A 15,014-nucleotide genomic window follows, 5' to 3' on the forward strand; every position below is an offset into this window, starting at 1 on the left:
TCATTTGTGTTTGTTTGTTTGTTTGTTTTCCACATTTAGAAGCTTGCATTGTTAAATGTGATAGAGAACAGATATCATTGAATTTCTGTGTACAGGTTTTTCTTTCTTTGGGTCATACTTTTGCTCTTAGGTGTACTCATCATTCTGTCTTTTTTGTATCCAAATAGATTTGAAAAATTGAATAATTTGAGAAAATGCATTTGAAAAAAATTGGGAATCTCCTTTTTCTTTTAAACGTTAATAAGGGACTCTTTTAGTAATCATGCAACATTTTTAACAGCCTTTTAATTGAACACTTCTTGCAGAAAGCATAACAATTATATTTTGAGTTCAGTACCAGATTCCTCAAATAAAAAAAATGGAGAAAGCCATGAATATATGGCTTTTCTCATACCTTTACGGATCTTACAGGTTAATTTCTCAGCAGTTACGTTGTCTAAACATTTCTGCAGGTACTGTGTTATATTTGAGGAACTTGTAGGTTTTTCCCTGGAACTTGTACTAAACAGTTTTGGAATGCTTGTATACATTTTTGTAAGGCTGTAAAGGGAAAATTGAAGTTTCAAGTTTTCAAATTAAGATTAATGAAATGACAGTATATTAAAATATAGCTTTGAATTAATTAAATGGTAAATTGGAAGTTTTATTAATTAAAAGGTTTCCACCTACTAACCTGAAAATTATTTTGGTGGAATTTAACAGTGTCTATTTCTGGAGTAATGGACTTGTTTATTTAAATTTTTCTCAGAACTTTCCTACTTACGTTATTATGTTTTTGACTTAGAGCTTATTATTCCATAAGTTTCCTTTCCAGGAATATTTAAAATTTTGACTTTTTTAAAATTTCACTAAGATATTTATATATCTTTTTTTTATCGTTTTGTTTTTTTACACAACACAATGTTTATTCAAAAGAATGTTGTTATTAATGCAATATTTTATTGTTAAGAAAAATTCTATGTATCACTTAGGGCTTAATCTAGAGTTGAAAGCACAATAAATGGGCACAGAGACTTTTATTTAAAAAAAAATCCCAAAAGATGGATGAATTATAGTATTGCTTTGTTGCCAGTAAACATAAACCAACATGTTAAAATTCAAGCAAAAATAAAATAAATCTTAAAATCACAGATTACATTGCGTTTATGTGACAAACCCTTGATGAAGCAGCATTTTGGAACCAAGGAGCACGTGGAGAAGTTGCAGCTGGTTTGAGCTCTCACTATCAATCCTTAGAGAGCTGCTCCCCCAAGTTGTGCAATATCAGTAGATTCCTCCATTGAGCTATGACACTTACCCTTTCATAATGTTTGTGGGCTACTAGCAACTGTTGCTAAATCCAACAGGGTTTCAGCATCAGCAGCATAAATTTGGCCTTTTAAAAATTACTCTTATAAAATTAAGGGACTGAAAGTCAGGACCGGAATACACATTTGCGTTTGCAGAAAATGTTGAAGTGCGATGCATTTTAAATCTTTAAACTGTTCATGTTCTTAAACAATTCAATTGTTTCTTTGGGATTCCAAGAGACTTCCTACAAAATCTGCCTTGTACTGTCTTCCAGTGAAATGTTTTGAGCTAGTTTTGAATTCACTTCTGAATGGAAACCCTTCTTGTTAAAAGTGAGAAATGAGTGAGATTTGTTAACTGTTGTATTATAAACCATCAGAAGTGCTAATAAATATTAAAAATTTGTTTACCCATACCTAATTTTGATTTTAATGTATGGAAAATTGAAAAAGCTAAACCAGCTGTTTTGGTTGAAAACTGAAAAATCTGATGCAGCTTACACTTTAAATGCTCAATATAGACATAATAACTGACCTTCTATGAGCTAACAGTAAAAATGTGTTGTTCTGGTCACGGTATTTACAAATGCAAAGTTTTCTGCTTTCTGCAATAAGTGATCAGTAATTGTAAAATATACATGTAGTTAACAGTTGTTGTTGTTTTCTGAATAAGTATGTTGATTATTTCAAATTGGCTTAAAGTGGATCTAAAGTATCTACACAACATAAATTAATATTGAACAAATATGAAAAACGTGAGTCTGAGGACCTGTAATAATACAACTTTTCAAAAGGGTCATTCCCAAATGTTTTCAAAAAGACTGATCATGTTAAAGGGGATTCAAACGGTGCTTTAAAGCCTGAGATCCATGGGGATTTGTGAAGAAAGACAAAGACAGGGCCCCAGTCATCCAGTCATGTGTTTACACAGAAATTCACACCATTCTAACCCGAACATCATGTTGCCGTTGGTTGAAAGCTGCATGCCTTAGGTTTTTCTTGTTTTGTTTTCTCTTCAGTTGGGAAGTCAATGCTATTTCCTGGTGTTTTGTTGCCAAGATTCCATTCCCGTCTATCTGCCATCGGTGCCAAGATGCATTCTTGTATTTTGGCCTCATGATATGTGGCTCAAGTTTGGTTATAAGTGTTTCCTCATAGCTCTTAATATATCACAAGGCTTTGTGTCTTGCAGCTCATCTGTTTTTGAGACATTTGCATTGTCATCTACTCCGTAACTGTTCACCCTTAACAGCTAGAGGTCAACACCGTCTGTCCTACCTCACCATTTTCTGTTTTCCAGTCTCTAACCTCTAAGTGGAAAAAAACACATTCTGGCAAAAAGACCTTAGATAACCAAAAAAGTATGTTCAGGGTGAATTTGTTATTTCACTGCATGCTTTTTGATTTGCCCATGACTCCATGTCCTCCAGTGAACTAGTTGTTTTATCTGCATTTGTGTCAAAAGTGTGAGCCATTGCTGCAGTGGCAGCGACATCAAATCGCCTGTTTTTTGCCATGTTTTTTATTTGTAAGTAGGACTATGTGTTTTAGTTTAGAGAAATCATCAAGTGATTCTGTTCTCTGTCCTTCAATTCATTTAATTTCATAAGATGGCTCCAAAAATGGGTCTTAAGACTATTTATCAACAACAAATGGTTTATTTATTATTTTGTTTGAGAAATCTTTACTAAACATTATTATTAGGCTTTAAAATAACTCCTATAACTCTAAACCTATAGCTCAATAACAGAAATCTATAATCATGTCTTATCTTATCGGATTTAAATGTTATATCCTACAATGGAAGTTTTGTTTGGTTTAAACCATCTTTAGTTTTTAGTTTAGCAGTGACCAACAAAAGGCTTTTTGAGCTTCAGTTTGTTAGGAAATAATGTCTTACAATAGAAATAACTTTATATATTTGGATATAACACTTTCCTTCTAGTTTAACATTCTGCTAAACATTAGAAAATGATGCCTGTGGAAATTCTCAGTCATGGCAACCACAAAAAGGGTTAAATTGAAAGGCAACCATTTTGCTATGCAGGAGTCTTTGTAAGTTCTGTTTGCTCTGTTCGCTCACACTAGCGCTGAAACAATTAGCCAACGGAATTGACAAGGACTCCTGGATAGGTGTCGATACGTCTTCAAAAAACTTGACTTAGGTTGCCTTTTATAATGATAAATTGGGGGAAATAAGTTCGTTTTAGTGATTTTAACTTTCATCCCTACTGTAGATTGTTTAAATAGTTTAGAGCCAGACTGTATTTTTATCACCCATATCCCGGTACAAGCACTGTGCAAAAGAAAAAAGACAGGCATCCTCATGAAAGACATACTTTATAGGTCTGTCACAACATTTTAAGGCAAAAAAAAAAATCTTAGCTGTTTCAATTTAAATACACGGCTGAGAGAAATACAAAAACAAATTCATCCTAAAAAAAAAAAGCACAGGCACAACTCTGTGCCCGCTCCCGAGAGGGAACACCTATCAAATATTTGCGAGAGCTTGCACAAGCACATTTCTCCTATTGCACGCTCTGTTTACAAGTTGAGTGACAGAAACTCTTAAAAACACTGGTGTGGTTTCTCTCTTCTGAGAACTTTCTTTTCTACTCATTCACCTCGTAGATACTTTTTCATCTTACGACTCTCAGCCATTTTCAAAGAACCAGGGTAAGAAAGGCGTGCTTCAATTACTGGCTAAAACCGTAGCTCACTAAACATATACACCTGACATTGTGCATGTGCAGAAAAACCTAGAGACGAGCACAGCCTTAAATAAATATATCACCAGAATGATTGACAATTAGGAGGACCACTTATTTTGATTATCCACCCAGAAGAAGAACATCCTCAACTATACCTTTAAAATAAGTCCTCCTGAAAACTTGCCAAGTTAAGAGAAGCATGTTATTTTTTGATGAAACACAATGAAAATCTTGTCAAAGATGTTAAAGGAAAAGTCTGGTCAGCAAGGAATAATCAGTGGATCATTATCTATGCCTAAAACTAATACGTTTGCGGTGATTTAATGAATTGAGCGTTAATCAGTAAAAAACTAAAAACAATAATTTTTGTCGTGATCACTAAGTCTGGGAGTGGCCATTTTTGCCCATATATAGTAACAACTCACTCCTGACATCTTCCGGCAGTGACGTCATGGTGCGGTAAGCCAAAGGCCATTCTCCCCGCTTTACAAGCAAAATAAATAGGAGCTTCAGAACACATCTGCAATCAACAAAAATTATTTAAGATTTTGAGAGGACATCATCATTGAAATTCGAGAGAGCTATAGTTAAACTGCCCACGTGCATGGCAGTTGGATGTTGCAATACATCCGGAAAAGTTATTTCACCTTTCCGATTAATGATTCACCACGGGTTCGTTGTTGGATTGCCAACTTGAAGAGGGAGGATTTGCCTTCAAACTTCTGGCCAGAGAAAAAACATTTAGAAGAAGAATGTTTTCAAGATAAGTGGATAATAGCGCATGGTCACAAACACCAGATACTGTACAGCACTGGGACTTGATCAACAGCCCATACCGCACCGTGCCGTCACAAACCGGTAGGTGGCAGTAGTGTTCTTTGACAAACACGGATGTCTCCAGTAAAGCACATTCAAATGAAATTACTCTTAATTTAAAAATAATAATAATAATAATTTATTGAACAGTATGTAATAAATTCATATTTGAAATACTTTCAGAAGTTTGAATTCTGAATATGAACAGACTTTTCCTTTAATCTGTTTAGTAAATTTGGGGTTTAAATCTGTTGAGAGATTGCTGCTGAGTCAATGAGTCAATGCAATCAGCTGACTTTCCTTAGATAGAAAACTTTGAACCAATCTGGCCGTAGGATTTGTTGTGAATTGATGCTATATAAATAAACTGAAGTGAATTGAAACTGATACCACACAAACATTTCAATAATAGCAGATGAAAGCATTTTAAAAAATAGCAAAATATGTACCATATTCGTGACCATGTCAGGGTCAGATTTGCCATCTTATGAAATTAAAACAAATTTCTACCCACATTTAAATTCATGATTTACAAATATAGGGAAATTTATTTGGTCTAAAGCTGGTCTCCTTAGCATTTTTTTTTCAGTAACTGTTTTTTTTCTATGGCAGAAAAAAATAAAGTAACATCCTCCAAGCTCATTTATTTGGAGGGGTTTGAATCAACTGTTCTTCTCAGCGGGAATTCGCATTTTATGTCCTTAAAACCTAAATGTGAAATGAAAAATTATTCTTCCACAAAATATGTTTAGTTTTATTCAAAATAAGAACTTAGCTGTGTCATAGCTTCCAAAATCATAATGACAGCAGTGCAATCAACTTTCCTAAAACCTTTTTTTTTTAAGTTAAAAACAAAAACACATGGTTAGTACAAAGGTATTTTATACATAAATACATATATATGAAAACAACAGAACTTAAGTGCTTTATTTTCTGTCTTTTACTGTGATCATGTATCATCGTATCTCGTTAGGTGTATATAATGACACGACCTAGATTTATGAAACAACACTCAAGAAAACACATTGCAAAGAGCTCAATACTTCAAACTAAACTATTAGATTAACTGCCAGCCCTTGATTTTCATATGTTTGCTGTAAAGTGCATGCCACTGGAAGAACCATAGTTCACCTTAAAAATGTATTTAATTAAATTTTTATGGTACTGAGATATCTCTTTGTCAGTGAGAGTCAGTGACAGTTTTATAAAACTTTATCACCATACTGTAAACTTCAAGTTAAAGGCAGGGATCATATAGTATCTGAGATTTATTTTCACCAATCTTTTGTATTCCACAAGTTAATATTTGTTAGCAGATGGGGGCTTTTTTTTCCCCCTGATGTTTAATATTAGTTCATGTTTCAGATAAATGTTCTTTACACACACTGCATTCTATTAAACTCTTTTATGACATGTAAAATGTTTTGGAAATCAGCTTTACCTCTGACTTAAAATGTTAGGGAAACTTCAGTTTCATTTTAATATTTGTGAAATAGAAACATATGTTTGTATTTTCTGTTTTGATCCTCTTATTTAATGTGAGTCTGTGTCCCAATTGCATACTGTTATCTACAGTGAATCAAATAAAGTTTAGCAATTGAATTCTCATCAAATCAGCTTGCATTTTAAGAAGATTTTTAATTCCTCATAGCCCATTGGAGAAAAAAAAATCTCATGAAGTTGCATCAGAATTTTTTATTTTTGTGCCAGAACCCCCCTGTTACTCAACTGCATGTTTGTTTTATGGGATTGGGACACAGTGACTGTCTCCTGTTCTGAAATTGGTCAGTCCTGCCTGTTTGTTGTGTCGTGTCTTCTTCTTTTTTTACTTTCCCTAAATGCAACTTACTTTAAGCATGCATCAACATCCTGCAGTACGACTAAAACAAACCCAATGACAGTAGTTGGTAACCCATTCTCAGCCAGTACTGTCTCCCTCTGATGTACACCCAGACTGCACGGCCGGCTCATGTTTAGGAACTAACATTACAGGGAGCACATGAGAGAGGAGCCCGTCCTCCAGTCGAGTGCCTCTCCCATCCGTGTCTGTTTTTTATTGTGTGCATCTGGTTGTAGTGTGTGCAAAATTTTAAATGGCTTTGTTCCTTCATCTTAACATTCTTTTTTCATTTGATAGTTGAAACTGGTCACATTTTTATCCAGTTGATTTTATCCAGTCGCTGGCATTTTGGTTCTGATTATGTTTTTTGGCATATATGTTTTCTTTTTTCCCGTCAGAGAATAACTAAATCAAAGTGTGAAATATTTTTCCTACATTTTGACTTTTTTGGGGATTTGGAACTCCTTCAGCTACTAGCGTGTGTGTTTTATTTCCTAATAAACCCTGATGTAATGATGTAAATTTAAGTAACCTCACTTCAGTATGACATTTGAGCATATGCACAGTAATTTCACACAGATTAGAATCTGAAGTGGTTCCAGATCTACTTCTCACATAACTATTTTAGACGTTTTACAACATATTTTGACAAAACAAAACTTTTTTTTAAACACACTCTGACCAAAGCAGCTGAGCACCAACGGATGTGAGGACCCTGAAAGGAATGGTCCAGTTTGGACCGCATTTGTTTCACATGTAGTTCTTTAATTGGGAGGAAAAATATTTGATTTATATGAAGCCGACGTTTCATTCATGAATGTCAGAGAGTATAAGCGGTGAAACCACAGCAGTCACAGCGATATCAGTTTCAGGAACAGCCAAGAGTCAGTGGAAACACCAGCTGGAGGTCTGCAGATACAGATGATGCCTTAGGCAGCAGCCATAGCAGTAAGAGACACTTTATAAAGGCCACATTAAGGGTTTACAAGAGGCTAAGCGGTTGAATCATACTATTGCCCAGAGCGCCACATCATTATTAAATGTGTTTGCCATCTGTTGAATAGTATTGTTTGTGAATTAATTCATTATGCCAAAGCTTTATCCCATTATTTTATTTTAGTTTGAATCCCTACCAGAGATGACCGGAACCTTATAACTCCCAGCACCATGATCCTGAAATTATTACCTGTTTCTGGACAAAATTAAGAATTTTCTTCTCTTTGTCGCATTACATGAATAAAACAATCCATAATAACGAGGTTTATCAATGAAAAGGTTTCATTGATTTTGAGGATAAAGGATAGGAGGATAACCTATTATCTATATGATGTAATATTTGAGATACTGTACAATACCAAGGCTTTAAAAACGCTAAAGTCACTCTTAGATATAGGTCAACTTTTAAAATCTAAAGGTGGTTTATTCAAGTTTTGTGGTTCATCACCCAAATTAATTAACTTCACAGTCTCTATCTTTTTGTGAAATAAAATATTTTCGTGATATTTAGGTCATTAACTAATGCTTCAAATAGTAGTCTATTATGCAATTACTTCAAATTCGTAACCTGACCTTTAACAGTATATTGTTATCTGTTTAATTTTTTGCTGTACCAGGCTGCACAAGTACTGTACAAAAGTCTTTCATACGTTTTTGTGCAGTTCTGCTATTGTCTGTGGGCAAATCAAAGTTTCAAATATCAACAAGTTTGTTTTTTTTGTTTGTTGTTCGGTATAATGACTTTAACTTCGGCTTTCTTAGCTTTTGGAAGCTTTTAGTTTGCCCATTAGTTTCAACATAATAAATGTGAAATAGTTTAATCCTCGTACATCCGTCGGCTTCATGCAAATTGACATTGAGACCCCATCTAAGTAGTCTGAAGGGCATCCTTTCTGGCTGCTGACCCTAACTTCCTGTTCTGACTGACATTTGATTGCTTGGGTACCTGCCTGAATCACTTCACTCTTAGATTCCCTATCTTACATTCTCTGACATACTTACTGGTTGTGAATGTAATTATTTGCATTCCCATCATAAGTTCTGTGTGTGAAACAAATGAGATCCCAATCCGACCACTTCTTCTGGGAAGGTCACTGTTTTTGTCAGGTAGTGTATCTTGATTGTAAGAAAATTAAAAAGGGAATTGCATGGCTAAGAAGTTGCAGTTTAGGGTTTGTAAGACATGTCAGTGTTAGAGTTCTTCTGTTCTTTTCTGTAGATGGGCATGTATATTGCTCATTGTTTGTATATCCCCATCCCTTCCTTACAGCCGAAAGCTCTAATGCCGCCCAACCGCTTCGTACTGCCTTTACATGGACATGGCAACTGACTTACACTGTCACCTTCATCATCCTCATCTCCTCTGTAGTATGTTCATAGGTCCAACCCCTTCTTCACCTCCTCCCTTGTCTTTAGAAATATTAAAATATAAATTCATCCATCCATTCTACACTAAAGAGCAAATTAAGCAAAAATTGTAAGATGGATAGATTTTAGGCTCACTGAAGTCTCTTGATATGAAAAAAATGCAGATTTTTTGTTGAAAAATAAATTATTTACAAGGAAAGAGAAACAAAGGATAAAAAGCAGAAATATGGTGTTTATTTTTTGTTATGTGGTGTGGATGTATGTGCTGTTGCCTCCCTGTACCTTCATTGTTTTAAGATAGAATCCATTCTAACATGGATAAAAATGATTTTTAACCATACCAAGTGACTATCCAACATTTTTATGCAATTTTCCTTTGTAAATTCTTCTCCTCTTGCCTAAAAATCATGCGGGCAAATTGTTGACGTAAGTTAATGACACAACGTGCATGTTCTGATTCTCTTTGTGGTGCTTGTTTGAGATGCAGTTTGTAAACCGAAATAATTCAAAAGGTTTTTAACGTCTCGCACTAAAATCAAATGACGAAGCTGGTTGTGTCAAGCTTTTGTTGAAAGCTTACAGACTGCATCTTTGATGGATGTCTGGTCATGTTACTGCTAATGAATCCTCATTTGAGTTTGAAATGACACAAAGGCCTTTGTTTAAATTAGGAGTTGTGTGCCTGTAATTGGATGTGTTTTTGGTTGCTATGTGTGAAGAAATGTTTTGTTTGAGGTGTTAATTTGCATGAATAACTCTAAAGGAGCATCCTAAATCACAGTGGATACTTTTCATATAAATGAGTTGGTGGCCCATTGAATGTTCACTCCAATGATAACAGCATGGGGCCCACGATAATTATAAGTGATGTTTATTTATGTTATGCAACCCTCGGCATTTACAAAAGAAAAAAAAAAAACAACAAGGTGTAATTGGCAAGAATTTCCAGTTGGATTTTTAATAAGACACCCCCATTGGTTTTGGCTTACAAAAACAGTGGATCTTAGCTGTTAGAGGCTGAAAAGAGAAACCAGAAGAGGCAGATGGCATTAGGGCACCTATCTCAATTATGTAAAGACCACTTGCTGAAATTTACATAAAACATCAGACTATAAAGAAAAGGTTTGTTGAGTTTGTTAGGGCAGTTTGTGCAAGCCAGGTTGGTGGAGTATTTCACAAACTGCTAGTGGAAAAGAGGTGACTCTTGGATTTAATAAACATTGTCCCAAAAACATGAAATGAGAAGCAACTGCCTTGTTAATGTCACAATTGAACTGCAGACATAGACTGTGTCAAGATGATAAAAAGACAACTGTTGCTCCCATCACCAATCTTTACAACCATGGTGTGAAAAACAATCTCTGAACCCACATCATGTGGAACCTTCAAACAGCAGCTCACTATGCCCCTCCCATCAACTAAAAAACAGGAAACTACAATTCACACAGTCTTATCAAAATATGATGATAACCAATTTAAAAAGGCATGCTTTTGTTTTCGTGATACTTTGAGTCGCTCTTTGGTAGTCTGGCATAGTCTAAATGCAAGATAAGCCTAAAAAAGCAGGTGGTTACTGTAAACTTCCTCTCGTGAGTTTAAGGTAGGGGCCAAGTTGCCTAGAAGCAGCTTGGCCAAGTCCTGTGGATTTGAATGACTGCCTGAAGCTAAACATGAATAAATGAGCCCCTTACCTTAGCTAATACCTAAAGGAGAGCCTGTCTTCCCTATGGATAAATCTCTTTTTAGAGTTTTGTATTTTTCATCTTGTTCTTTCAGGTATTTTCAATATCTAATGAGGATAGGTGAGGGTTTGAACATTTACAGACAAGTACCTTTTGAGCTCAAATTTTTTTATTTCTGCTGGTCTTTTACAAAGACAGATACGCAACTGCCTCATTAATGCATTAGAAGCTCCCGTCTGCCAACCCATTACCTTCATTCTTCTGTTATCCCTCATAACAATAAATCAAAAGAAATGAAACCAACAGCCTTTCCATCTAAGAAAAAATAATAAAACTAACCAAAGTATGAGCAGAATTTTGAAAGGCATCATTAGGATTCTAACTTTTTGACCCATGTGTGCATAAAGGAAAAGAAGCCCTATGGAAATTTCCAACAGTGCCTGAATAAAAGAACAAATTTATAATTTATTGTGCTGTTTCATAAGGTTTGAACATTTAGGAGCCACTCTCAAAACTTTAAGAAAAAAACAAACCAAATAAATATGTTTTAGTGAAAGAGCTGCTTCTGGTATCAGAAATTTTATTTAAAAAACTTTAACACAAACATGACAAAGTTCTATGTCATGTGGAAAACTCTTAATGCCATCTAAGGAGACTTCTATGTTGAGGACATTTTTGTTATTACAACAGGGCCCACTTTCAGGCTTTTCCAATGACGCTCTGCCAGCCTTTGTTTTAATACAAAATGGGCAAATTACACAAATTAACAGTACAAATTTACTGGAATATTGATAACACACGCTATTCACAAAGCCAAAGAATTTTCCAAATATATATTTATTCTAAAGAATAAATGCCATACTACTTGTTTGCTACTTTTGACTTAGAAATCTGAAATTTTAATCAGATTTATTTCATAGAACTAATGAAGGGTTTACCATCTTCAAGATGCAGCTCTGCACTTGCATACTATGTATGTGACATTAAGAAGTCAAGAGGTTTGAGATGACCTGGGAGCCACAAAGTAGCAATACTGCTATTGGTTTTACAATAATTACATTCAGTTGTTTGGACATTTTCCCAGCCTTGGGGTGTTGGGTAAGAGGTACAGGGGGAGTGGCGGGGTTGTGGGCGTTAGAAGTCCCCCAGCAGCTTGTTATCTAGACCTGCAAAGGCCTAGTAATTGAATCCACTGATTCAAACCAGGTGTGCTGAAACAGAGTAGCAACTAAAATATGCAAGACAGTATGGTTTAAGGACCAGTATTAGAAAATAGCTGGTTTAAAATGCTCTTTTCTTTTACTATATCATGTTCTTTTGATCTTTTTTTTCCTTTGGGAAAGATTTAATACATCCCTACTGCTTCAAAGGTCTTTTAAGAAGAAAAATGCAAACATTGTTGTGGATGGAATTAAAACCTATAGCATTAGAGATTTTTAATGATAGTAGTTTCCAAAAGCAAATATATCAGTAATGTCCTTAGAGAAGCAATACTTCCTGTTCATCAATCTCGAAAGGTTTATGAGACCATTTCCAGACTAGTTTATTACCAAGGTCTTCATTGCTCATAGATATGCCAAATAAGATCAAAATCAAGAGCTCAATCCAAGATTCTCTAATTAGAATCTAAATGTTTATGTTTATGACAGGACTACTGAAGACTAAACAGGTTTGGTTGAAGGTTTGAGGGATTAGAATCAACTCTAAAAATATTAGATTACTGACTAAACAATTATGCTTGGAGAGCCATTTATTTTGGATTGATAAGGCCAAAGGAAAGATATTTGGCCACAACTTCAGGTTTGGAGACAATTGTCAAACATGCTTTGTGGAGGTTTGGTGGTTTGAGGTTATTCTGTAGCAAAAGAAAAAGTCAACCATGGCCTAAAAGTCCAACATAAGGCCATCGGACTTAGACTGGGTCAGAGAAACTTTAATGAAAATAAAGGGATTAAAGTTGCTCCTCAACCTTAGAGGGTTGGTTCTACAAGCTACTGGATCTTTAACTGTGTATTCCCCCCGTGATTGTAAAAAGGAACAAATTAAAAAAATCATGAAAATGATCTGTTGATTTTTAATGTAAATTTTTGGTGGTGAAAGAAACACAGGTTAAAAGTAATTAATTATAGCCCTGTGTCTCCCTATAAAGTTGCTCAAACTAGCATTTTAAAACATTGATGAAGACAGAATCTTAATTTTGAGGTTAAACCTATGCAAAGGTTTCAGGGCAATGCTTACAAAGTAGTCCCCCTTCCTTAAACCCAACTGAAGTAAAAGAGTTTGTAAATATAAAGAGTAAAGGCTTATAACTGGAAGCACACTTAAATGAAAGCAATGCTTATTTAATCCCTCTGGCTCCCAGTTCAACTCTTAAGCCTTTTTTCATATGTTCTAGGATGTCGCTTTTGTAAGGTAATGTATGATTTAACAGTGTTTACCCCTAAAATGAATCTTTCTCTACTTCCAGGAGCTGAATTAGTACATGAGGATCCATTAGAGCTCCCCTTTGTAGCTCCCCGTGCACCCTCCATTCCCACTCCCTCAACCCACCACCCACTCCTAACCATTATTGAGACCACCAAAGAGTCCTTGTCCAAGGCTACTGAGGCGGGGGTACCTTGCTTGTCGGACCGAGGCAGCGATGATTGTGATGATGATGGCTTGGTGATATCGGGGTATGGCTCTGGGAAAGCGATGAAGTCTTACCTGCCCCCACTGATGATGATGAAGATTTTCACTCGAACTTCTCCTTGTTAAGACCCACTTCACACTTTCAAGGTGACTACAAAGCACATGCGCCCAGGACTTTTAGACAAAACAAACCTTCCATCTTCAGATGCGGTAGGACTACCACCATACCAGTAACCGCCAACCAGAGCCGCACCACTACCACCTCTGCCTCCACCACAGCCCTCCACACTTCTCCGGCAAAACAAATAACCGCGAGCTAAAACCCCAGCCCCAATCTAGTGTTGCCTCTATTGCCACATCCTTTGAGGTAGACAGCAGCAAGCAGAGGGGCCCATTAATGATTTCCGCCATGTTCCATAATATACCCACAGCACTCCCCACAGAGCCAGGCGTCAGGAGAGTACCAGGGCCCTCGGAGGTGGTCCGTGAATCTAGCAGCACCACTGGGATGGTCATCGGAATAGTGGCGGCCGCAGCGCTGTGTATCCTTATCCTCCTGTACGCCATGTATAAGTACAGGAACAGGGATGAAGGCTCCTACCAGGTGGACGAGAGCCGGCACTACATAACCAACTCGGCTGTGCAGAGCAATGGTGCTGTCATGAAGGACAAACAGCAGAGCCTGAAAGGCAGCAACAAGAGACAGAAAAACAAGGATAAGGAGTATTATGTGTGACTGAGACTTTGGTCAACCCGACAGAACGGAGTAAGAAGGCACTGAGAGAACATTTATTACAAGTTTCCCTGTGAGGAGCTTTGACAAATGATGGTATAACATGGAACTTGAAAAATTCTATACTGTGCTGAATAGTTGAACTGATATTTGCTGTAACATAAAGCACACTTACTATTAAGCAAAATGCTTAATGACAAGGTTAAATAGCAACTTTAGAAACCTTACACTTCTATCTGGTCAGAGACATGTCGCCGGTATACAAATATTTCACAGCATCATTCTCCTAAGTGACTTTTAGAGCTATGTGATCCTTGGCATTAAACAATTTTTGTGAAATTGTTAATTACAAAAGGCTCATTATCGTAAATGTTTCCAGCATGTAAGCAACGAATAGTGCTTAACGAGAGGGGGTCAGGCACACAAAGGACACTTGTAATCAAAATATTACAGATTTTTATGGTTTATACATAATATAAGTGTGGTGTCTTACATATTTTTGCTTAAAGCAAAAGAAAAAAAGATTTAAAGAGAACAATAATAAAAGAAAACTATTTTATGTGTATAATATGAATCCAAGTGAGCCAGTTGCAAAGGGCAGACCTCATACCATCTGTTTGCTCTGGCATCTAATTCACCACAATTATTCTCATTGTCTGATGGACACAGTGACACTCTTTGTGGGAGGAATTTGTCAGTTCTCTTGGTTAGAAGCGCCTGATTGTAAAATGCATGCCATCCTGATTCCACAGTAAGGTGCAGTACAGTAAAAGTCCAGTAAAGAGTGTTCAATTTGGATCACGCAAAGGCAGTTCTACATCTATGATCAGGACTTCCTCTCCTCTCAAACCCCTCCAACAGATCTCTTCTTGCTGCACAGACCATGGTGGTTTTATCTTTCTGCACAAGTGTGTTGGTTCATTGCCTATCATTCTCTTTTTCTATGGA

The 15,014-nt window shown here is 36.1% G+C and overlaps 1 protein-coding gene across 1 annotated transcript in view; it reads left to right on the forward strand.

Moving 5' to 3' along the window:
- The window catches only part of LOC107096562 (neurexin-3a-like), a 168,325-nt gene extending 153,745 nt beyond the window's left edge, over positions 1-14,580 (forward strand). Inside the window, 3 exon segments of the mRNA XM_015393272.1 lie at positions 13,170-13,417; positions 13,420-13,609; positions 13,612-14,580. Of these exon segments, the coding sequence (XP_015248758.1) occupies positions 13,170-13,417; positions 13,420-13,609; positions 13,612-14,069 (896 nt within the window). The 3' untranslated portion in view covers positions 14,070-14,580.
- Positions 14,581-15,014: the final 434 nt, after the last annotated feature.

Source organism: Cyprinodon variegatus, unplaced genomic scaffold (genome assembly GCF_000732505.1).
Source record: "Cyprinodon variegatus isolate N-32 unplaced genomic scaffold, C_variegatus-1.0 Scaffold633, whole genome shotgun sequence".
In the NCBI taxonomy this organism is placed as follows: Eukaryota; Metazoa; Chordata; class Actinopteri; order Cyprinodontiformes; family Cyprinodontidae; genus Cyprinodon; species Cyprinodon variegatus.